We start from the raw sequence: 23,813 nt of genomic DNA, 5'->3' as shown, positions 1-23,813 counted from the left end.
CCTGTGTGGCACCAGCTTTTATATTCACTGTATTTTCTGCCCCATTCCTCTGGGTGACTCCAGCCTGCCCTCCCCAAAGGCCAGGAGGACACCCATGTTGCCCTACGGCCACTCACAATGATCAGGAGGATGAAGTAGATGAAGTTGTAGAAGGAGTGTGCATCCATGACAAAGTACATGATGTCCACCCAGCCTTCCAGTGTGATGACCTGGTGGAGACAGGAAGGGAAAATGAAGCTGTCAAGGCTGTGTTACACCACCAGATGCACATGCAACGTTTCTCCTGGCTGGGTCATTTCTGACACCCCAGTGCAGTACAAGACACTGAGGAGCCAAATCCTGCTCCCACCAGTGCCAATAGCCACATTGCCAGCTGCCCAGGCTGAATCCAGCCCTTCTTTTCCAGCTGGACCTAAGGCCCACTATTGCATTTTGCAGAGGGAAGAGCAGGCTCTAGGCTCCGCTCCACATCAGGATGGTCTCTCTGCACGCACACAGGGTTTGGAGGCTGGGGTTTTGTCCATGCATGTGAGATGGAATCATCTTCAGAGAAGGCGCTGAATTGTATCCCCGATGTTTTGAGCACCCATGAACTACTATATAGGTGCTGCTGGTACAAAACAGACCCCAGGAGTGTGATTACGCAGCCCCTAGGAACAAGTTGGGGGACATGACCAGCTGCTCCCTGCCTTGTGACAGTTTGCACACAGGGCTCACCTGAAATATCGCAATCCAGGCGTAGCCAATGTTATCGAAGTTGATGGCTCCCTTGAAAGGGTTGTGCTCCCCAGCAGAGCAGTTGGTGTAATACTGGTTCCAGTTGACACAGGATGTGTTGGTGGTGTCGTTGTAGGAATAATAATCTAGAGTGCACTCGAGACCCTCTTCCCTCCGCGTTGGGATACTCCGGCAGTAGCGCATCCCATTCTCCCGGGGCTGGGAGCAGATGAAGGGGTTCTCGTCTTCATTCTCTGTCTGGTAGTATCGCTCCAAATCCACCGTGTAGGGGCTGAAAGAGTCCAGACAGGTCTGGGGTTTGCACACTGACTGCAGGCAATCTGGCAAGGTAACAACTGTAACAGCAAAGTCTGACATCTGTTATTTTGGATCTTAAAGCTCTTTTTCAAAAGGAATACCCTTGGACTTTCTGCAGCCCCAGTGGGTGAGCTGATGTCCCTAACTGGGTTTTGGGAATCTGAGGCAGTGCCCTTGGCCACTCAGCACCCCTCTGATGCCATTGCTAAGAGTCACTCCACCTATAAGTGCTCTGGCTTTGACTTTGGGGGACTAAGAGCAGGATTCAACCCAGCAGGGCTTCTCTGAAATGTCTTTGCTGCAGTAAGATGGAAATCAGTTTAAGTTCCTGTAGCTCCTGTCCTCCTGGAGATGCTGAGAATGGCTTAGGAAGACTCTATGTCCAAGGACCTCCCAAGCTTCCTAAAAACCAGAGACAGGGCCTTCATCTGCATTTCACAGTGCCTGTTCAGCCCACAGATAAGCTCTAAATTCCCTCTGAGGGTGGTCTTACCACAGCAAACCAGCAAAAACACTCTTCAGGGAGATGAAACAACCCATGGCCAGCCAGAAACTGGCTTCTTGCTCTGCACAGAGCATTCTCCTTAATGCTGCCAGGACTCCCACTAAAGCTTGCAAAGATATATTTAAGCCTAGTTCAGCCCCGTTAATTCCTGCAGAATTGCCTTTAATACCCTTGAAAGCTTACCTAAACCCCTGGAATTCTGGCTCAATTAAACAGCACCCAAACCCATGGCTCTATTGGATTTACTCACTGGTGAAGCAGGCCCTCTGCTCTGCTGCCGTTTACTTAACAGGGATGTGCCCTGGTAATGACTCTCCCAACTGCCCTTTGAGGACGCAACCTGCAAGGTGGGCAGCAGTTGATTAAGGAATGCGTGGGAGAGGGTAAAAGGTGCATCATGGCGGCTCCAGACCCAAAAGCCAGCCTAGCCACAGCAGCATCGTTAGGCTTGCAGGACTTCTCCATCCAGGTGTGGATCTAGCTGGGTCAACTCCAGGGAGTCAACATTTGAAAGCGATCCACTAAAAAGGTGACAAGGGTGCTGGAGCTCAGCAGAGCAGCCACTGAGGGCTTGCGGTCACCTGCCCTTCTCCTAACATTCAAAGGGAGGGAGGTCATGGAAAAAAGCAGTTAGGTAGAAGAACAGGTATGGAAATCCTGGTCTGAAAGAGGCGGAGAGCTAGCAGAACAGAGGGGTACTTCAACCACTGTTCAAACATTCCTACATCTGGCGAGCTGGCTGGCCAGGAGGCTACAAAACTCCATTTGATCACAATAGTCCTCCTGGCCTTAACATCCAGGGATCTGTGAAAAATCACACTTTGGGACAGGGACTCTCTCTTGCTCTGAGACTGGAAAGGATCTAGCATCCTGAAATGTATTGTAACTCCATCAGCCTCTCCCAGGGTTTAGGTGGGACTACAAAGGCCATACCAACAGACACCACCAGCTGCTGAACAGGATTCAGACCTCAACATCATGACAAAAGCAGAGAAGGCCGTGTGTTAATGATATGCTGAATTTAGAAAGCCTGAGCTCTTATTCTCAGGCTTTTTTTGGAGGCTCTTATCAACCAGAGACGTTCCCAAGTGCCAGCTGAGGGGTAAGGTCAGCCCTGCAGGACTTGAATGGCAAATTGTCACAGCTCGCTCTGCTCCAGCCGTGTGTGCCTGGGCAGGAGTTGTGGTGGCATTTAGGAGCAGGGAGCATTTACTGAAGACCAGAGCTTTCTAATGGAGGGTATCCCTGTCTCCTGGAGGGACAGACTTGCCCAAGCTGGAGAGAGGCTTCTGCTGCCCACACAGACTCACATGCTGAAGTTCTCGGGGAGGAAGCAGCGGTTTCTGAGCAAACCTGCCCACAGCTGGACTCCCACGATGCCAAAGATGAAGAAGACAAAGAAGCAAAGGAGGAGAACGTTCCCCAGCATGGGCAGCGTGTCCAAAAGAAGTGTCACCAGGATGCGCATACCTGAGGCAAAGAGGAAAACTCCACATTGAATTTTCTTATTCCAGCTATGTCCTCACGACCTTTTCCTTTCCATCCATACCTTTCCTTCCACGGGCAGCTGCTGCCTTCCCAACCACTGCCCTTGCCACCCACACATGGCTTGCAAACACCCACAGCTCCCCATTCCCTTCTGGCTTCCCCCCAAACCCCCTGGGATACCCCCTTCATCCATGCCCTACTCCTGGGCAGATCACCTACCTTCCCCCTCCTCCTCTCCCTTCACTCCCACCTCAAATCCTCTTCTCCTCCTGAAGTTTTCTAGCAACTACATGTCTCCTTTCTTCCCTGAGATCAAACCCTGACGTCCTGCCTTGCTCAGTCATATTTCTTTCCCCACTCAGTATATATTAAAATTCTCTTCCCTCCCTAATTCCCCTCATCTAGCCTAAATCCCCTCTCTTCCTTAAAATACAGGAGTCTCTCTGGCAGTTAATTCTCACAAGTTCAGGAACAGCCAGTTCTGTAACAAGACAAATTGATGGTGACTTCAACTCGACATTTACACACAAAAAAATTGATTTCATCTGACGTCTCTGTAATATTCTGCTCATCTCTTGCTCTTCTTCTTTCCCCATCTTCTGTATTCTCTCACTCGCTTATATTGATTTTCATTTAAAGAAAGCTTTACTGTTGCACCCTTTGCTTTGATACTTCAAGACGACTTTTTTTCTCTCTTCCTGATGCTGTCACCTCCTCTATCAGGGTTTTTCTTCTACTCCTCTACTGGGGAACAACCACCTCGCGTCAACTCCTAATTAACTGAAATTACTTTCTGTGGTTACTGCATTTATCATCATAGAAAACTCTCTTTTTTTTTTTCTTCCCACCTTACATTTCTATCCCGTTGTAACTACATTGCAGAGAAGCCAAGATAAATTACCCAGGATTTCAAAATACATTAAGTGAATTACATCCCCAGTTAGACAGTAGCAGATAAAGTCAGCCATCCATCAGTTCAGCAGTGGGGATAAAAAAAACATTGCAAACAGCATTCTGAAGCTACCATAATGATTGAAACAGCAGCAACAGCAGCAAAGCCAGATTAAGTTCAAGAGTCAGGACCAGAAAAATATTTAGAGCCCAGACACCTCCAGCATCAGCAGACAAAACCAAAGCTGATTGATTAGTTCTCGTCAAGGCACTGGGCTAGTTCAGATAGGGGAGTTTGGACTTGGATTTAATTTGGCTAAAACAATGCTGGATTCAACACCCAGGATTACAGCACCAGGAAAACGACGTTTCTAATGGAGTTGTAGCTAAGCTTATTACACCCGATCCTTACAGCGCCCGAGGGGGATGGAGCCCAGCGCCTCTCGCAGCGCCCTGGTTTTGCCCAGCACAGCAGGAGCAGCTCCCTGGGCGGTTTGGTTGGTTTCCCAATGGCCGATGCCTCCCCGAGCACAGGGCCGGGTTGCTGTCGCCTGCTGCTGTGCAGGAACAGGTAATGCCACCTTTTGCTGTTCGGGGGGGCTGAGATCCTCACGCACAACCTGATAAACCAGCACTGAATAGCCACCTCCCATCCAGCTCAGGCTTGCTTTGGAGGCGTTGGGGTCGTTGGCTGTACAGAGCAGCTCTGAGGAGCAGAGCAAGAGGTGCTCCAAGAGGAGGCTCCTCAGTGCCTTCCAGGGGCCTGTCTCCAGGCACAACAAGATTTCCTCACCCCAGTTTCTCCAGGAAAGGATGGGACGTTGCAGGGAGGGTGGGAGCAGCGTGGCTCAGACCCCTCTGCCCATGTTGCCTGGCAAAGGCTGTTGGCTCCTTCAGTCCTTCTCACCTGCATCCCTTGCCCTTAGCAGCCTCCTAAGACCATCTTCAGATGAGAAAGGCAGGCATCTGAAGGCAGTCCTGGATTATCTTATTGACTGGTGGCTCATCTCTGATGCCACAGGTGTCAAACGGAATATTATTTAAAGTTGGCAAGTGCCAGGCAGTGGAAACCAGAGAGTGGTGGTAGGACCTCACACTACCAGGGCCTGGGTGAACGTCTGAGCTGCAGTGTACTATGGGAAGCGTCTGCATTTGCCCTTCCATCTTTGGGACACAGATATAAAGAGCTCGCATCAGCTGGGAGGAATAAGGAGCTGACTTACTGGGGACCCTGTTAATGGCCCTGAGCGGCCGCAGGACGCGGACGGTGCGGACCGCTGAGAAGCTGACGTTCTGCAGGTCCAGGGAGTACTCCAGCATCCTGCGAAAGACACGAATGCGGGGGAGCGTCAAGGATTTTTTGGAGAAATGTTAGATCATCAAACATTATAAATCAAACATTATATGCCAACTGCTCAGAGGGACTTGTTACTGCATCTCTCCCATCAGGAACGTTTGCCAGAAGAATTAATTAAGAGTTGTTTGCGTATCAGAATAAAGACAACGAGCAAGAACGTGGTACACCAGCTCGCATAGCCACAGACCTCTCTCTCATCTGCTTTTTTTACTGGTTTTGTATATGCAGAAGCTTCTGAAAGTCCCTGCACGCTCCAGGAGGGCAATTTCCAGACACAGCCCTGTTTTTAACAACAACTGTACAGATACAGAACTGGGTTCGCTGCGCTGAGCCCCACCACGACCCTGAAAAGCAAAGGAGCATGCCCTGGTGCAGACCCTCTCCATGGGGTGCAGGGGGCAAGCAGTGCAGGATGCTGAGCTATTCGAGCGCTACCCAGCAGAGATCATTGGCAGGTGGGACTCAGGTGGATGGGCAAGCACGCAAATCAAAACCGATGACACCTGTAGATAACAACTGGGGCAAACGTGGACCAAGGAACCTCCCAGTGCTCCTGCGCTGTGCCTGATGGGGTTGTTTCACAGCTCAGGACACTGAGGTGCAACCCTGATTTGACTTAGTTTGAGGATGCGCTTGGACTGCTGCAAGTCCCTGGGGACCCCGGCACCGTCTTGCTCTGCTCATGGCACCTTTGCCCAAGCACGGTGGGGCCATCAGTCACATCTCGACCAGGACTTTGCTCTCCAGCCGTGGGAAAACAAGATCTCTGCCCAAAAGTGTTCTTGAAGAGGCAGAGCCAGGCAAGAGCAAGGAAGAGGACCACAAGGCTCCCCGCACAGCCAGGCTCCCGCTACCACAGGCAACCACAGGATATTAATATCTTCCGAAAATTATCAAGTTCCATCTTAAAGCTAGTTGGGTGGTTGGAAGCCTAACCCCCAGCCTGAATTTATTCAGGACAAGCTCATATCCATTTGTTCTTATGCCAGTGCTGTCTTTTAAGTAGCTTCTATAGCTCTTTGTCCCTGGTGTTTACTCATCCAATGTATTTACAGAGGACAAATCACATCTCCTCTCAGCTTTGATTTTTGCAAAGCCGAACAAACCAAGCTCTTCCAGCCCCATCTCGCAGACGGGCTCTCTGCTTCCCGATCACAACCTTTCTCTGCACCTGCCCTGGCCTGAATTAATCATACCTGATTAGACATCAAACTTCTGGAGGAGGCTTTGCTCGCGCCTGGCACAAAGGCACCAGTGCTGCCCCCTCCCTCCCTGCTGGAAGCTGTGCAGGATCCATCAGTGCCATCTCAGCTTTGCCAGGGCTGCAGCACGCTGGAGGTTTCTGCTCCTGCTGTGATCAGCCAAACCCACTCTCCTCCCTCCCGGCCATCAGCAGGTGAGGTGCACCCAGGGTGGAGAAGACTTTCTAACCCACAAATACAAGATTCAACACTTGATGCAGTGACGCTTTATCCCATTTTTCTTGATAAGCTCTAATGAGGATGATGATGATCAAACCACATCTAAGATAAAAATAACCTCAACATATTCCTCCATATTTAGCTGACACCCACAGCCGTGAGACAGTCCCAGAATACAAACGCTGGACAGACGCGCGTGGATGCTAGGAGTTTGTTCTCATCCTCTGACCGGAGAGGAAGGCGGCGTGCCCACGGAAGCCCGCCTGGCCCCAGCGACACCACCAGCCCCGTCCTCGGTGCACGGGACTCACCGTGCTGGGTGACCTTTAGCTGCAGTAAGGAGAGGGGCAACAATTTCCCTCGACTTTAATGGTTCTCAAGCTTCGGTCGCTGTTTGAAAACCAGATTTTGGTATGGTTTGCTGGATTCAGGTAAAAAGCCCATGTCAAACATAAAGCTTTTCTTTCATCCATTATTAACACAGAGGCTACCAGCAAAATTCAGAGCAGCATATGGTTATTTGCACCAAGACAAATCATTTTCTGATTAATGCCAGCTCTAGACTCACTTCCAGAGCCGTGTGTGCTTGTAATCTGCAAAGGGCATGTTGTTAAAAGCATTTTGATTTAATAGATTAAAGAATAATTATAATACCACGTTAAAAAAAAAAACCAACAAAAATAAACCAACAACCCACTACCTTGAGCAAACACTTTAACACCAAGAGCAGGTAGCTGCTCTCCTACCTCTGCTGTCGGCCACCGCTGCCGGTGTTACAGCACCACAGGCTCAGCCCCAGACCTAGACTAGAAGATCCACACATTGCTCTGATAACTAAAAGCTCAACGGCCCTGAGAGAACCCGGTGTCGGGGGGGAAAAATGTGGGTAAAAATCAATCACTAAATGGCAAGTCCAGTGAGAATCCCACCACTTCCCAGCCCAAAGGTCACTTCCCAAGGCAAGGGGATGCACGAGAGGAATCAATCCACGTCCCTGGCAAGGAAAGATACCCAGGGAGAACGAATGTCAGGATGTCACCGACTGGCAAGGTGACAGGTGCACTTACCAGCATATATAACATTTACGCATTGAAAATCTGCAATGTAAAAAGCCCCCGATGAAGCTTCAACTCAAATGTCATTTCTGTTCAAACGGGAAAGCGCAACGCCTGCCAGTGCCTCTGCCACGCACCCAGGTGCCAGGCCAAGTTAAAGGCTCAGAAAAATACTCAGCACTAAATAGGATGGATTCACAGCAAATGCTGAGACTCACCAGAGTGATCAGCATCCCCCGAACGCTGGAGTTATTCAGAAGGAAAGCGGAAATATTTAGGACTTTCTAAGAATAAAAGTGGAGCATCTGCAAAGCCAGACGTACAACGGGCTGGTGGTGGGATGCTGAGAGGGAGCTGATGCAAACCTTTGGCAAACACTCCTCTGAGAAGGAAAACTCCCAGGACTCGGCAGACAGACACAAGGGACGGCTCAGGATGGACCGGGCAGCGGAAATTCATTCCTGTTCTGCCTGGAGACAGCAAGTCTTGGAGCAAGCTGGGGTTTCTTTCATATAAAACCCAAAGGCTTAGGAAGGATGTCATAAGCACAGCATCAGGCAGGATGTCTGCCTGCAGCAAAGGGCTCACAGAAGTGATGCTCAGGAACATCTCAGGAGAGGCTGAAGGGGCTCTTTTCACCCAGTGAGCCTCTAACAGAGCACAGAAATGCCAGCAAAGCCCTTCCCACACCTACCCAGCATCGCCTCTCCGACCCACCCTGCTGTCAGCCCTGGCTCTGCTCCCATCCCCGGGATCACTCCTGCCTAGGAAGCAGAAGATGGTGTGAAGACCCATCAGAGCCATGAAGTTCATGTCGAAGGTGCTTTCCAACGAAAACTGGAGCTCTCCCCTTTCACCGCCGGGTGCCAGGGATGCTGCAGAGCTAGGGGATGCGACCGAGGGCACATAAGGAGCCGGCAACAGAGCAGCAGTGCCTGCAGGCATCCCCGGGAGCTGCCCACCCCTCTGCCTGCGGAGGCACAGAGCCGCCGCTCACTGCCGGCAAGAAATAGGGTCAGATTTATTCAGTATTAAAGGGTTTCCAAAACTGGGCATATAAGCACCCTCTATCTACAAAGCACAGTAATCAGTGGATGTTAAGCCATCAGTGTTGGAAAAGACAAGGGGAAATTCTTTAGGCAGCATTGTATCTTCAGAAAACTGGAATGAAATTTCCTCCCAGCCCTCGCCAGCTTTGCTGTGCTCCGCTTTTGCTCAGGAGCTGCTTTTTAAGCCTCACAAGTCTCACCGCATTCGTGGGTGTTGCTTAATTTTAAAAATACTCATTTTAATCAAGCTGAACAGAATAAAAAGAGCACTGGAGGGAGCGTGAACCCTGAAGGCTGCTGGATCCGGCCACACCGTGTGTCCTGGCCAGAACACTTGACTAATGAGGATCTTGACGCAGCAGCAAGTTCAGCTGAAGAACTAAAAAGAAACTAAAGAATTCTCTTTTTAAAAGTCCTAAAACTTAAAAAACCCAAGGCTTTTCACAGGTGGGTTTGAGTCAGCTTAGCTGCAAGGGAGGCTGCTGAGGGGTTTCTTTCACCCAGCAGGTTTCTGCGAGTCAGGGTTGTGGCTTGCTCAGGATGCTCTGCTTCGAAGGCGGCACAGAGCAGAGAGCATCCGCAGCCAAGGGCTTCACTGGCCCCAGCTCTCGGCTGCTCTTCGTCCTCCCAGAAGTCACTTAAAGCATCAAATTGCAAAGCTTGACCCCAGATTTTTAATCCCTGGAGATTTGTAATCTTGAGTATTGGCTTGATGTGTTCCTGCCACTTTAGCTCGGAGCAAAGAGCACCTAATTTGGGATGAGCCAGGGCGCAGCGGGGCCCCAGGAGGACGCTCCCAGCTTCCAAGACACTCATGCTCACCCCAAAAAGCACCGGAGAGGGGCAGGCTCCTGAGAGAGGGTTTGGTGCAGCTTTCACTGCAGCTCAAAGGGGCTGCGGCTGTGATTGCACATTGGGTAATTGCGTGTGCAAATCGGCCACTTACACGGGCAATTACCCCATAGCGCTCGCGGTGCCCAGGCAGCGCAGGCGGCACCGCACATCCACGTCTCCCAGGTGCTGCTCCTCAGTGCGAGAGGGATCGATACAGGCAGGCAGAGGGGCTGAAAAAGCAACATTCATCCCTGCCTCTTTTTTTTCTTAAAGGGATGAAGGGACTAATATAATACATGGGGAAAGAAAAGCCTTTGCCCGCAGTGGGAGGCTGCAGCAGGGACCACCGTGGGCAGCCCCATGCCAGTGCTTTCCTCCTCACATTTGAACTGGGGAGTTGGAACAGCTCCTTGATCAGCCTTGCACAGCCAAAGCGCCCTTCAGAAGAGCCCTGCCCGCTTGTGAAGCGAGCCGGCGCTGCGAGGTGAACGCCACGCGCTGAAAGCTTCACCCAACGCCAGCAGGAGCCTTGCTCTGGCTGCGGCAGCCACAGGATCCCTGCTCCCTGCAGAGACTGGTCTGGCAGCATCCCCCTTATCCCAGTTTCTTAGCTAAAGAGCATTTCAGAAACCACCCACTTTTAAAATGGAGCAGGGATGGAGCAGGGGACTGCAGCATCCCTTTGTCTCCCAGGTACCTATGAATACAGCAAGGCTTCCTGCAGCATAGTTCATCCCTGAAATTCAGCATGCAAAGCCAGGAGGGAGCAAGACATCCTTAAGGGTTGTTGATGAAGGCTTCACCAGAGCAAAGTCTTTATTACAGCCTTCAACAGAGAGAGAAAAAATTATAACAAACATTAGAAGAAGTGTTCAGGAAACAAAGAAAAAAGAAATGGTATCTCTGTTTCTAAAGCAAGCAGCTTGCCAACCACCTCCAGCCCCGGCTCGTCTCAAATTGTAAGCGAAGTATTCCAGAATTGTTTAAGTTTCCTACAAAGTCAAGAGGCCCGTTACCGTTACAACGAGCAAAGCACAAACAGGACCCCACAGACTTGGCCAAAGGACTGACTGAGCCCGGAGTAACAACAGACCCGCACAACTCAAACACAGGATGATGCACAGCCCTGCTTGGAGGGGAGCAGAAAGGCAGGCGTGGACCCAGAGCCCAGCTCGACCCTGTGTCTAGGGAAGGCAGAGAGGAGCCCTGTAAGCTCTCACAGCACCAAATTATCCCCTCTCCTGGGAAAACAATCAACCTTTGGGTTTTTTGTGGTTTGGGGGCTTTTTGATGAAGATGGTTTAAAGCACAATTCAATCCACGGGGATGCAGAGGTTCAGGGATGTCCTTATCCAACCCAAGTCAAAACAAGCCGATGTCCCGCGACCTGGGACTGCAGCAAAGTGGCTGGGGATGGGGGTGGCTGCAGCTGAGGAGCAGGGAGATCTCGGTCTGTGGCTGTCTTCTTCCCACCGACTGATCGGAGAAGAGCTCCCTGAACCCTGCCCGGAGGAGGAGGCGGCAGAGCAGGTGCTGGGTCCCGAAGCAGCCAGCGACATGGCAAGTCAGGGCATATCTCCACCCCACAGCTCCAGTTCACCAGCCAGAGCCTCGGCCAGCACTAAACTGTAAATGACTCTGCATATTTTTGGATGTAAACAAGCATTCATCCTCAATACATCTGTGTCTTACGTTGGGAGAGGTCGAAATCATATTGAATCGTCTTTAGAGTATGAGAGCTGGCTTGCAATGCCCGTTAACCTTCAAGCGTTCTCTTAAACGCTAACTCCCCAAATCCTCCTCTTTAAAATAACACAACATAATTATGTCATTCATCACTTTTTTCCTTCCCTTTTCCCCATGCAACTCCATAACCTACAGTCAAAGCCATGTTTCACTAAGCTGAGTTTTGATAATACAGCGCTATTCTCATCTCCAGCAAGTTTTACTGTAATTACAGAGATGTGTTGCAGACATTACACACACTACAATTAGCGCTAATTGCATTACATTGTCACAAAGAAGTCATTTACTCTCCATGAGCTCATGAGATCGGTCTGGACAGTTTAACAGAGCTGAGAAGTACTTAATGGCACGCCACGAAAGCGGCCGCACCACGGTGGGAGCAAGCACAGCACCCGAGCGGCTCTCCCAGCCCTCTGCAAGCGGCAGGTTTGGGGCACACACACAAAGAAAGGTTTCTCTACGACTTCAACCCCTGGCAGGTCCAGAAACTTCTCAAGGAATGGGGAGGATGAAATGCCACAGGGTTTGGTGGGATTTTGGAAGCCTCTCCTGAGCGGGTGGTGGTTGGGAAGGGTTTCTATGGGAGGTCTGCCCATGGGAGCTACAGCCCCGGCGTGCAGGACATCCCATGTGCCCCCTTGCACCTTTCCCACCCGAAGCCTCGCAGACAGTTTGCTGCTTCTCCTCTGCCCCTGCCATGGCTTTCTGCAGCCCATGGGCAGGGAAAGCAGGAGCTGGGGACCTGCTGGGCCATGGGGAGCCCTCGGTGTCCTGCTGCCTCCCCCCCTCCACCTCTTGCAAAAAAAACGGGAGGAAAAAAGTGGGAAGACAGAAGCAGAGCTGCTTTGTTGTGGTCACCAGGGCCATGTGGAAACATCAGTTTGTGGGTCTCTTCCCCTGCCATTTCACTGGGGAACCTGGCTGAAGCCCTTATGTGAGACCTACATAAAAACGTGACACACTTCATCAGGTATCTAGCAAATACAGCGGGGATTTGAGGACTGTCCCAGTGCACACTCTCCAGGGCCACAGCTCAGCTCTGGCCTCTTTCTCCACACACCCTCTCGGGCACAAGACGCCTCCATGTCAAACTCTTCCCTTGCTCTGGTGCTCTGCTGTCAGCACCATGGTCCGGATGCTCGTCAGGGTAATTTTCCCATGTGGGAACTGTAGAGCTACACTCAGGGGCTACCGGAGGAAATCCCCCCCGTCTGGTTGAGGTTTGCGCCTGGAGTGCTTTCTCCTCTTATCCTTACAGTGTTTTTTACCAACACCTTTAATCTAGTAATGGGCTCTGGTCCCTTCGTTTTTCCTCTGCTATGGCAGCAGCCAGCCTGTTCCTCCAGCCCCTTTCTCTCTTCCCGGCACTCGGTGCTGCTGGGGACGGCAGCGATGCTCCGAGCGGGATGCAGCGCTCCCGGCTGGATGGACGAGGGCTGGAGGAGAGCACAAGGGCACGAAACAGAGCAGAGGCAGCGGGTGTGGGGGAGGAGAAGCTCCGTTTTGTATTTAAAGGCAGTTTGATCCTTTGTCAGCTGAATTAGTTTTGATGGGGCCCAGATGGGAACGGTCCATGCACACGAAGAAAAGACCCATCATTTAGCGAGAGGCAAAGCCAACCTGGCAGGAGTCACAGGAGTGGTCAAGCTGCGAGGCTGCGAAACCTCTACAGCAAATAAATGCCTCTGTGCATCAGGGATGTGGGAAGGAGGGTGCACCAGAGGGGAGGTCGGTGCTGCTATCCATGCTCTGCCCGGGAAGGAGGCAGCTCTCATGCACCCAAACATTGGTCCAGGTGCAGCAGGTGGGTGGGAGATCTGATGCTCACTTAAGCATAATACAGCTATATTTTGGCAGTAGGAATTAGGACCATGTCTGCTGATGTCCCTCTAGACTGAAGTCCCATCACGGTGGGGTCTCTGTAGAAACACACCAAGGACAACTCGAGCGCCATAGACTTTGCAAGCTCAACAGGCAAGGCAGGACTGGGCTGGGAGGGGAACGCAGCAGCACCCCGGGGCGGCAGGGCTGGAAGCAGCTCAGCACCCACTACCACACCTCCCTGAGCCGCCCCAGGTGGGATGCCTGGCCTTGCTTGGGTCTGGTTCTTCATCACACTTAATTCTAGTACAAGAAATAATAAAGAAGAAGAAATAAAGAATACACAGGGTGGCTTTAGCAGGTTCCAGCCCTTGGCTGTGCTGCTGATGCTTACCACACTACAAGAGCCGGTCGGACCTGGGGTCCCACCTTGTCCAACGTCCTATTGCTGCGGCCCCTAACGTTGTTCAGACACTTCAGGAGGAAACTTCGAGCCCTCTCCTAACCCGAGGAGCCAGAGACTGGTGCAGCCGGAAAGCATGAGGTTGTAGCCTCCTGCAGAAGATGGGTTTACAGGGACAGTTCCAGCTCTCAGCCTTTCTGCCCTCCATCTCTGCCTCCACTCTGGGCCTTGAGCAGAGAGCCTTTTAGCCTCTGCAGCACCCTGTGGCAACAAGTTTCCTAGGCCAAGGATGCACTGGGACACCTGGCACCTCCTTACTGGTCTTATTGGGCCACTGTCTTGGCAGAGTTGTGTGCCATGACCCTATGGGGCCAGCAATAAGCAAAGCCCACCAAGGTGTTGCCCCTTCTTGGGACACACCAAACATGTGCCAGGTAAACAGCCCAGCTGGGAGGGCCCCTTGTTCCTTTCCAGGAAAATCCAGTAAATTTGATCTCTAGCTCTATCAAAAGAAGAAAAAAACCCACTGTTTTCCCAAAGGTCTTTGGGCTTTTGGAGCAGGGAGCGGAGGCGAGGGCCGGTGAGTGGTTCGTGTATCAAAGAAACTCAGCTCACTGGCCAGGGGCCAGGGACTTTTCATGTGGATTTCCAGCCTCTGCCAGGAGACTCTCGGGTGCTGGAAGAGCCCTTAATTCAAACCAGGTGTCTCAAAGGAAAACACTCAAAAAGGAAAGCTTGGTCACTTTCCCTCAAAAAAAAAAAAAGTATAATAACGAGGGCAATCACACACATTTCAGTGAACTATCCTCCTTGGCACACCGCTCCATGCTCCCAACCGCCCGCCCTGCCGCCACCTCGCCCAATGGAAACCGAAACCACGAGTGGAGCTGGAGGGAGAAGAGCCAAGCCCAGTGCCCGGTGAGGAGCCCCAGGGCACGGGCTGGCCCAAAGACCACCGCAAACAGCTTTTGTTGCCCTGCCCTGCTCTCTCCATGGGCTGAGCTGCAGCTTTCCCAAGAGCTACGGAGAGGACGGGAGGGACTGCTGTGGTCCGGGCAGTGATTCCCGCTGCAGAGCCAAGATGGGCAACGCCAACGGCACGGATGCCCAGCAAGCCCCAGCATTCACCACTGCTCCCCCAAATGCGACACTTGCCAAGTGGTGCCATGAATGACAACAGAGAGGCCCGGGGAGACGGGGCCCTGCCGCGCTGGGCTTACCCTGCAATGACGATGAAGAAGTCCAGGCGGTTCCACGTGTCCCCCAAGTAGCATTTCTTCCCAAAAATTCCCAGTGCAATCATCTTGACAATCATTTCCACGGCGAAGAAGGCAAAGATGAAATCATCAAAGCTCTGCAAAAGAAAGGAAGGGAGGAGGGATGCTCCTGCATCGCTGCACGCTCGCACCAGGGGATGGAATTAGGGACCTGAGTCCAGCAAAGTCTCCTCTTGCACCACCAAGGGCTAAAATCCCCGGGCAGAGGCAGTGCTGGGAGCAGCCCCCCGTCTTCCCCCAAGCCAGCTGGCCAACAGCACCCACAGCACTGGGGTAAAGGGACAAGTATATTTTGGGCTCTTTTCACTATAAGCTCCGTGGTTAACCCCCTCCAGCGATTCCAAGCGAGGCTTGGCTACGCTGGGGCTGACACAGCCTGGCAGGGGCTTTGCCTGGTGATACCACACGCTTGCATCCGAGCACCAAAATCAGAATTTTTTACAAGCCGGCGGGACAGCCAGTGCAGGCAGGACCCAGCCATCCCAGGGCACCTCCACCACAGCTGGAGCCAGCTCTGCCGCAGCTCGCTCCTTCCCTCTCCCCATCAACCCCGGGCTGCCGTTAAGCGAAGAGCAGCGGCCGAGCCGTACCTGGAGGATCCTGCAGCGCGGCGAGTCGCAGGCGATGTCCTCACAGGGGTGGAACATGCCCAGCGTCACGCAGTTGAGCAGGATCACCAGCATGCTCACCCTCTCGAACCACCTGCACGACGCCCCGTCAAGGAAGCAACGGACCCAGACGAGCATCCGCGAGCGGCCAGCGCTGAATTGGAAAGGTTATTCTGGTCTTTAAAGCAAGGGCCACACCAGCTTCCCTAGGTAGATTTTATCTGGTTTTGCACAGAAAGGCTGCCTGCTGTTTAGACACCTGCACGGCAAACCCACGGTGTGTTGTCCCCGCTCTGACATCAGTTTCTACAGCTAATGCGAAAACTACTATAAAATACTATAAAACGAAAGTCGCACAGCAAGAGCGCTGAGTGCTGATGTAATGGATTAAAAAATTAAAAGAACTACATCAACTTTTAGGAAAAAAAAACAAACCCACACTGTTAATTTCCTCTCCTGGCATTTTACGAAAAAGCACTTTAACATCACAATTTTCTATTAACCATGTCACGGCTTATCCCAAGGGCGTTTCCCTGAAGTTACTGCTTGGACTTTTCATTCCCAGTCCAGATTAAGACTGTCAGAACCATTAACCAACTGCCTAAAAACCTTAAGACTGTGAGGGCCAGCAGAGCCCGTCCCCTACCCCAACTTCTGCCTCTTGGAGTGATTTTAAAAGAGCTGAGCTGCCGGGACAGACTTTGGATGCTATTACTTTTGGGGCGGAATAAAGCGCACTGCTGCAGCAAATCCAGCTAGGGATGGTTCAAACCTGGTACCCAATTTCTGCATCCTTCTAGGGGGTATTTCCAGCCAGCTCCCAGCCGCCTGGGGCACAGAGATGGGAAATCCGGGAGCCGGTGCAACACGGCGCTGGGGATATCTTCCAGTCTAGCACAGAAAACACCCCATCGGCTGCCGCGACCCACGAGCAGTCGGGGCCACGCTCCTGCCTGGGCCCAGGCAGCAGCTTCCAGGCTCTAGGAAAATAAGCGTGGCCCTTGTCAGACAAGAGCTTTCACTGCAACACGGTAGCGGGTAGTCTTTGGGAGCCCTTGCTGTAGCGTTATCTGGCTGGGGAAGAAGAAGGTGAGGATGAATCAGCAGGTGCCTCCCCACCAGGCGCGTGGGGCTGGAGCTGGCAGCTCCTGCCGCCCATTCTGGGTGAATTCCTGGGAAATCACATGGGGCTGAGTCACGGCTTGGTCGCCAGCAATCTGGATCTTTTAATCAGAAGAAATGTTTACAAGATATTGGGATAGACATTCCAACTGTCAGATTGGGACTATGGGCTGGAATATTTAGCCCAAATATAGCCCTGCGGGGGGCAGGCGTGGAGGGCAGGCTGGGGGAGGGGGCAGGAGGCTGCTGGCAGGAGCCGTGGGGGATCCACGGGCGTTCCCCAGCTTGAGGGCTGGAAAGGATCCCTCTGCAGAGCCAGCCACGTCCATGGCTCTGCCAGCGAGGAACTGCAAAGCCCCTGAGAACATGAAGAATTAAAAAAAGAAGGAGCTTGTGTCTGAAAGGGCTGTGCGAGCTACTCAGCAGGGAAGTGAGGAAGCTTGGGAGTAACCTGCTTGGTTGGGTCAAACCTGCAGAGACAGACGGGTGCTTCCCCAGACAGGCAGCGCTTCTCATGCAAAATCTTTCGTGGCAGTGCACAAGACATCATGCCGGGCCTGGCTCTCCTCTGCAGGCTCCATCTCAGCTGGGCACAGGACCTGGGTGATGCTTTTGCCATGGCAGGCAGCTGCTTGGATGCTGGCTGGGAAGCGTGAGACAGGCACGCAACCATGATGCGCATCTGCTTGAAGCCACTTTCCATCTCACCTCCTCTCTCTCCAAGACCCAGAGCAGCCCTCACACCCACCCAGGGCAGCTGAGCGGATCCAAGCTCACCGCAGCCCCACGTCCAGCCCAAAGGGCTTAGCAGTGGCTGGGATGGGAGGGACAGCACGGGACGGCACCGAGGGCACCCTCCCCATCCTCCTCCGGCATGCCACGGATGGCACAGCCATGGGTGTCCCTCAATGCTTGTGAGCATGCCGGCACTGGCAAGCGGAGGGTAGCCAGGAGAGCACAGCCCCCAGGACACCACAACCTGCTGCACATGGGGCACAAGATGCAGCTGGGAGGGAGATGTGGGGACCAACGCCAGGGCTGCACCCACCAAAGCATCCCCCACCTACCCAAACGCCCTGCTGCCCCAAGCCCCAGCACCCCCCATCTTGGCACAGGCACAGCCCTCCCATGCTGCCCTCCCCAGCAAGGCGATGGCGAACACCCCCCGTCCCGTCCCCCCCACCTCTGTCCATGCCCCCAGCCCAGGGCTGGTCCCTGCCCTCCCACCCCGGCTCCCCTTGCAGGAACAAACATCCCAGAGGCATTAAAACAGCCTGGGGAAGGGGGTACCCAGCAAGCGGGAGGAGATTTTATTTGCTGATGGCAGGTCTTTTTTCCCCAGCTTTAACCGCAGGCCCACTTATCAGCATATCACTCCCTCAAGCAAATACATTTCAGTCCAATATAACACTTCAACCTGATTAAATATTCCCGGGACGGGGTCCCCAGCGGTGCCGAGGGCGGTATGTTAATGTGCAGCTGATAGATCAGAAGATTGGGGGGTTTATTCTATTTTTTTTGCCCTTTTTATTTTTTTTCCAGCTGAATGAAACTTCAAGCTCTTTCTTCTGCTAATGGGATTTTCAGAGGCACACAAAGTGCTGATGGCTACGGCTTTGTACCGACCCTCCTTTGAGCCGAGAGCCTGACAAAGGGAAACTCTTCAATTAGCAAAAGCAGAAGGTGCTTTTTGAATGCCGCTCGCTGCTGCTGTGCAGGCGGCGAAGGGGCAAAGGGGCTTTGGGAAGCACCAGAGACAGTGCTGACCCTCGGCCAGCAGCTAAGGTGAGGAAGAGGAGGCAAACGCGAGGGGCAGCGGTGGCACTGCCGCTGTCTTTCATGCCGGTGACAAACTGAGCCCACATTGCATGAGATTAAATACTTGCGGGGAGTGGAGCTGGCCCTGGGGGGTCCTGCCCCGACCTCGTGCTGAGCAGGTGGGCAGCACAGTGCTGGTCTTTAAAAACAATGAATAATGGGGTTCACATGCACACAGCAGGTAATCACCCCACCTGCTCCATCCTATGGACATTGGAGGAAGAGCCCCTGCTTTTCAGGCTCACCTGCTTACCCCCAGCTTATTTTTAAAAATCCACATTTTTACCATCAACTTGGTCAAGACAGACAGCCAAAGCGTTCACTGATTTGATTCTTTTCAATTAGAAATACATATTTCTGCTACACAGAAATATCCAGTAAGATTTTTGATGTAACCTGACTCTGAAAATTCATAAAACAAAGAGCACCCAAAAAAAGGAAAATATCCAGGAGTTGCTCACTTGTTACGAACAGGAGCCTTTGCACAGAGCAAGAGCCCTCAGCCCCCACCCCCCCCACCGTAAGCCATCCCCGTGCTACCTGCCCACGCTCGGCAGAGCCTGACCTTTTGTAATTAAGAGGCAAAAGCCCCAGATTCAATTAGCCAGCAGTACCCAGCTTAATATAATCAAAAGAGAAAGATATTGCATTATACTTGCTATGATTTGGTTGCAGAAGTTTGGATCAAATTCACCAGAAGTGAATTAAATGGGAAGCTGTTGCTCGAGGGCAGCGGCAACCAAGAGGACGGCGGGCACGATGCTCGGTCCATCAGCAGCCAGGGTGCTCTCTGCCGAGCCGCAGCACACACACCGCTCCCGGCGTGCTCTTTGGCTTGGGGACGCGGAGAGCAGGCACCGCCGTGACACAGCATCACCCATCCCCGGGGATGGCGGTCCCTTCCCCAGGGATGCCGGGCACTGCTGCCAACAGCTGAGCCAGGTACCGGGGGCAGCGTTTGGTGATGCTTTACAGGGACACACACGCCTCCGGGGGATTAATATTCTTTTCAGCCCTTAGTGCCCTGCTGCTTCCACCGTTCCCCCTCTCCTCCTTCCCTGCACCCCTCTCTCTCCTCTCCAGCTCCTTCCCTGACGCCCTTCTCCAGCTCCCCATGAGCAGTGCCGATGCTCCAAGCAGCGGCACCAAGGACACGTGCTGCCATCCTCCCAGCACCGGGAGGCGGGGTGGGACCCCCCCAAAAGCACAGCCAGCGTGATGGGGAGCAGGGCTCCATGGGTAAGGTAGGGACCGAGCTGACCGGGCAGCCCTGTGGGGCTGCAAGCTTATATCCTGCAGTAAAACCCAACCATAGAAATGCATCGAACTGCCTGGATCCAGCCAGGTGACACCTCGGCTCTGCTCTGCTGCCTGTTTTCTGGGGCAAGGAGAGGTCATTCAGACCCACGGGCCATGGCCACGGCCGGGTCCCCCATCACCACCCGCAGTCACTTCTCTTGCACCAGGCAAAGCCTTCGCTTGCCGGGACAGCGGCTGGTATTTGACAAATGTGCCGAAAGCTCTGGCGAGGCCTGGAAATTTTTGTGCAAATGTGATGTGAAAATTGGGTTGAAATGACAGCCTTCCCCTGCAGTGTCACCGAGTCCCACCAGCTTAGGAATGACACTGGGATAAGCTGCAGACGTTAATGAGAGCAGAGTTTTAGGCTTCATTCATATCATCAATTCCAGAAATAGCCCCTTTGACAGGAGCATAATGGGACTTCCAGGGTCTGGCCTTTGGGGGGGGTGGGAGGAGGCAGGGACTAAAATCCTAAAACATTAATTCAGGCTGTTTGCAAGGGAAGTTGAAAGTCCTCAGAATTAATCTGCCTCACGGATGGAAATAATAACCCCTTCCCAGCTTTGCCTCCAACTGCACCAGGCCAACAGGAAAAGGCTTTTAATGTCATGCCCAGTCGAAAGGCTATAGGATACCCATTGCAGTCCTGGACATTTGGGTTTTTTTTTCCCCTACCACATTTCTTCAAAGGTGAAACCCAGCACCCATCTTCTGCTTTTAGCATTTACAGGACGCATTTGCATCCCCTTGGCTGCTGCATGCCAGAGGTGCTCTCAGGGCATCTTTACCTGGTCAATCTGCTTGCCTGGCTTGCAGCAGAGTGCTGGCAGGGATCTGCCCCGGTGTGATCCTGACACAGCCTCAACCCCGCAGGTTTGCCCTCCCGGATTCTTTTCCAAGCCTTGTACCTCCCCTACCTCCGGGGAACACAAGAGTGGGATGAAGCAGGAAAGACGCAGCAGGTTTACAGCCCTTCCCACAGCACTGCAGCACCGCACCGGCAGCAAAACTGCTTTATCCTGGCGGGGTGGATAACCCGCTGCGGGCACAGCAGCCCTGGGCACACTCGTTGCACGCGTGTGGAGGAGCACGCCGCCTGCCCTGCGGTCCGCAGGGATTCATGCCAGGCGAGTCTGATCACCAGGGCATTCCTGGAAGACAAAGCCAAGAGGAGCTACTCCGGTGGGGCTGTAGCAAAGGGGTTTAAAAATTCGAACACTGCTCAGGGAGCATTTCCAGGATGTGCCCATCTCCTGCCCCAGCCCGGATCGCTGCATCTGGCAGCCTGAGGACACGCTGCCAGGAGCCGGCGTGACCCCACTGAGCCTGGCACATCCCCGACTGCAGGCCCTGAGCTGGGAAGAAGCTAGGCAAGGAGCATCCCTGCCTCATCCCTGCTCTGCAGCTCTTTGAAACCACTTCCCTCGCAGCACAGACAGGCCCAGGAGGTTATTTTAATTCATGCAGTTTCACAATTAAACCTGGGAAACCAAAACAGGATGATTATTCATGCCAGTGTTTTTGGAAATTTAGTCTCTAATTTACTTTCTCTTGCAGATGTTCAAGGGGATGCACTGGCAGCTCCTTCCCTCTGCCATGAAACGGCCGCGCTCTGCTCCCATCCTGGCAGGACCACGGGGCCACGGCCACATGACGGTCCCCAAAGGCCCTGTAACGCACAACAGCGACTGCAAAGACCAAAAGTAGAGGAAAAAGGGGGGTTTGGGGAGTAATCATCTTAATCATCTTATTTTTCTCCCAAAGATTTAAGAACTGCGTTGTCGGCTGCAGACAGGAGATGCTCTCCTCTGCCTCGGAAACGCAGCCGCCTCTCAAGGGGGATGTAGGATTTGCTCAGCAGCACAGAGGAACCCTGCTCAGCTGCTCAGGTGATGAAGCAAAGAACAGGGCTGTATTTAGAGTGGATGAAGCTTGATTAAAAAAGATATTTTGTAAAAAAAAAAAAAATCCTGATGAGGTTCCTACTTGCTTTACTGTTTCAGAATTGTTTCTCTGTTACCTTTTAGATTTGTACTTTAAGGTTTTTTTTCCAGCAACCAAAAGGGTTTAAAATCTTATTGCTTAAAGAGGGGGAAAAAAAAAAAAGGAAGATAAAAAATCCTGCAAGCTGAGTGTCTTGCATAATCTCCAAACTTCAGGAGCTGGAGCTTTTAAGAAAAGCCCTACATATTTCTTGCAATTAACTCCTGAGCTGGGAGGGCTCGGCTGCTGGCAGCCCGGCCCCAGGACCAGCATCTGGGAGGATGGGTACTTTAAAAAAATAATATAAAACAAAATGTCAAGCAAGAACACTTTAGACTGAATTTATTCTGGCTTCTCATCCCAGTCCGTCCTTCCTCCTCACGCCTGTCTTGGCATCACAGAGCAGAGACCAAAAAAAAAGCCCAAAACTGGCCTCATGAAAGGGCAGCCCCGGGCGAGAGGGGCGGGTAGGGATGGAAGCCCGGCGGGGCCAGAGCAGCACCAGCTATTTTACCACCTGATGCCAGACGCTGGGACCCCGACCCTTGCTGCCCCGCACCGCCCAAAGGAAAGAGCAGAGGAGGAGCCACAAAGCCTTGTTGCCCTGACCTCCCTCTCTCCCTCCACTCCATTGCTGGTTTAGCACCTTCTGCTGACGTTTGGATGGCTCAGGGACGGGCTTTCCTCCCACTCGCCCCACCAAAGCGGGGCTGCGGAGGTGGGAGCGTGCCCCGGCGCACATACGCCTCTCCCCGTCCTCCTCCCCGCTCCCAGCTCAGCCTCCGCACCAGCCATCGCCTCCCATGACGATGTGCTCCCTCCCAGCAGCTCATGCGTGGCATTAACGAAAACGACGTGAGAAGTAAAATCCTTCTTAATGGACCCCTCCTCTGCCAGAGGGACCCGGGGTTACCGGTTAAAATACACTAAATATGCCCAAGCCGTTGCTGCTGCTTGATAATGTATTTAAGACCTTTTCTCCCACCACACCTCAGGAAGCGCATAGTGGATACACACTTAATCCCCAAATATATATATTTTTAAACTCACTCACTGGAAACCGTCCCTTAATAGCACCGCAGAGCAGAAGAGCAGCGGTGCTGGCTGCTCGCCGGGACGTATCCGCGGCACCACCCCCCCACGGTGCGCAGCCCCAGCCACGGTCCGGGATGGAGCAACGCCGACAGAAACCCAGCCAAGTGCTGCAACACGGGCAGATGCATCTTTCCCGCGTGCTCACGCAGAAAGGCACCTTGTGCAGAGCTGCCAGAGACTCCTCTCTGTCACTAAGAGACTTGGGATATCTGGAATACTATTAAGTTTCTCCCATCCCTGATCCGGCTTACTGCATTACTCAAGACAAAAACCGTTATGCAAGGCTTCCTAAACAAGTTGCAGTGAAACCTTTGTAACATCCTACACCGACACGCAGTCGGGATATGTCACATATTTGTCTTATTTTCTTCCTCCTTTGTCCTTTTTTTAGTCTCCTACTTTTTCCCCCTTGGAAGTACGCTGGTTCCCATGGAAACAGTGATGTTATGGGTATGGACAGAGCTTCAGTGACGTGCACAAGTTCAGTATAAAAGCGGATTTATGTAACAGTTGGTGAAATGAAGGAATTGAAGAGATGGCTCTGCATGGCCACACATGTGGCATCAGCGCTGCCGTGCCAGGGATGCCGCACCAGTCAGGCGGGTTCAAACCGAAGCGGGAAAGAATGAGAGGGCAAAGCAGAGAGGAGGAGATCCCAAACACATGGGAAGGTGGAGCGGGATAAAATTTGCCCTAAACATACACACATACATATATATATATAAAGAATTTAAATTTATTTATTTATATTTTTCTACTCATATATTCCCATGGAGAGTACCTCTCATCCTTTGCTTCTGAAGCAGAGGGCAGATGGGGGGCCAGGGTACCAACCTCGGGCACAGAAAACCTCCTCCCATCACTCACTCAGGGGCTGCAGGAGGGCAGCCAGGTCCTCCCTGCTGCCCCAGCCCCGGAAGCCGGCTGGGACGGAGGCCACGGAGCAGCGAGCCCACGTTGGTGCTGGCAGACAGCGCCTGCCTCCACAGCCAGGGAAGATGAT

General features: G+C 52.6%; 1 protein-coding gene across 10 annotated transcripts in view; it reads right to left on the bottom strand.

The window, feature by feature from the left end:
• Positions 1–23,813, bottom strand: part of CACNA1G (calcium voltage-gated channel subunit alpha1 G) — a 152,180-nt gene that overhangs the window by 88,858 nt on the left and 39,509 nt on the right. For all 10 annotated transcript variants that reach the window (XM_075110894.1, XM_075110893.1, XM_075110898.1 and 7 more), the window contains exons 2-7: positions 15,473–15,584; positions 14,826–14,959; positions 5,143–5,240; positions 2,851–3,010; positions 718–1,009; positions 117–209 (exon numbers count right to left, since the gene is read on the bottom strand). In XM_075110894.1, coding sequence (XP_074966995.1) covers positions 117–209; positions 718–1,009; positions 2,851–3,010; positions 5,143–5,240; positions 14,826–14,959; positions 15,473–15,584 — 889 coding nt within the window. The remainder of the gene's footprint in view (positions 1–116; positions 210–717; positions 1,010–2,850; positions 3,011–5,142; positions 5,241–14,825; positions 14,960–15,472; positions 15,585–23,813) is intronic.

The sequence above is a fragment of the Phalacrocorax aristotelis genome, chromosome 16, assembly GCF_949628215.1.
Source record: "Phalacrocorax aristotelis chromosome 16, bGulAri2.1, whole genome shotgun sequence".
In the NCBI taxonomy this organism is placed as follows: Eukaryota; Metazoa; Chordata; class Aves; order Suliformes; family Phalacrocoracidae; genus Phalacrocorax; species Phalacrocorax aristotelis.
This window is presented reverse-complemented; position numbering and strand designations above follow the sequence as displayed.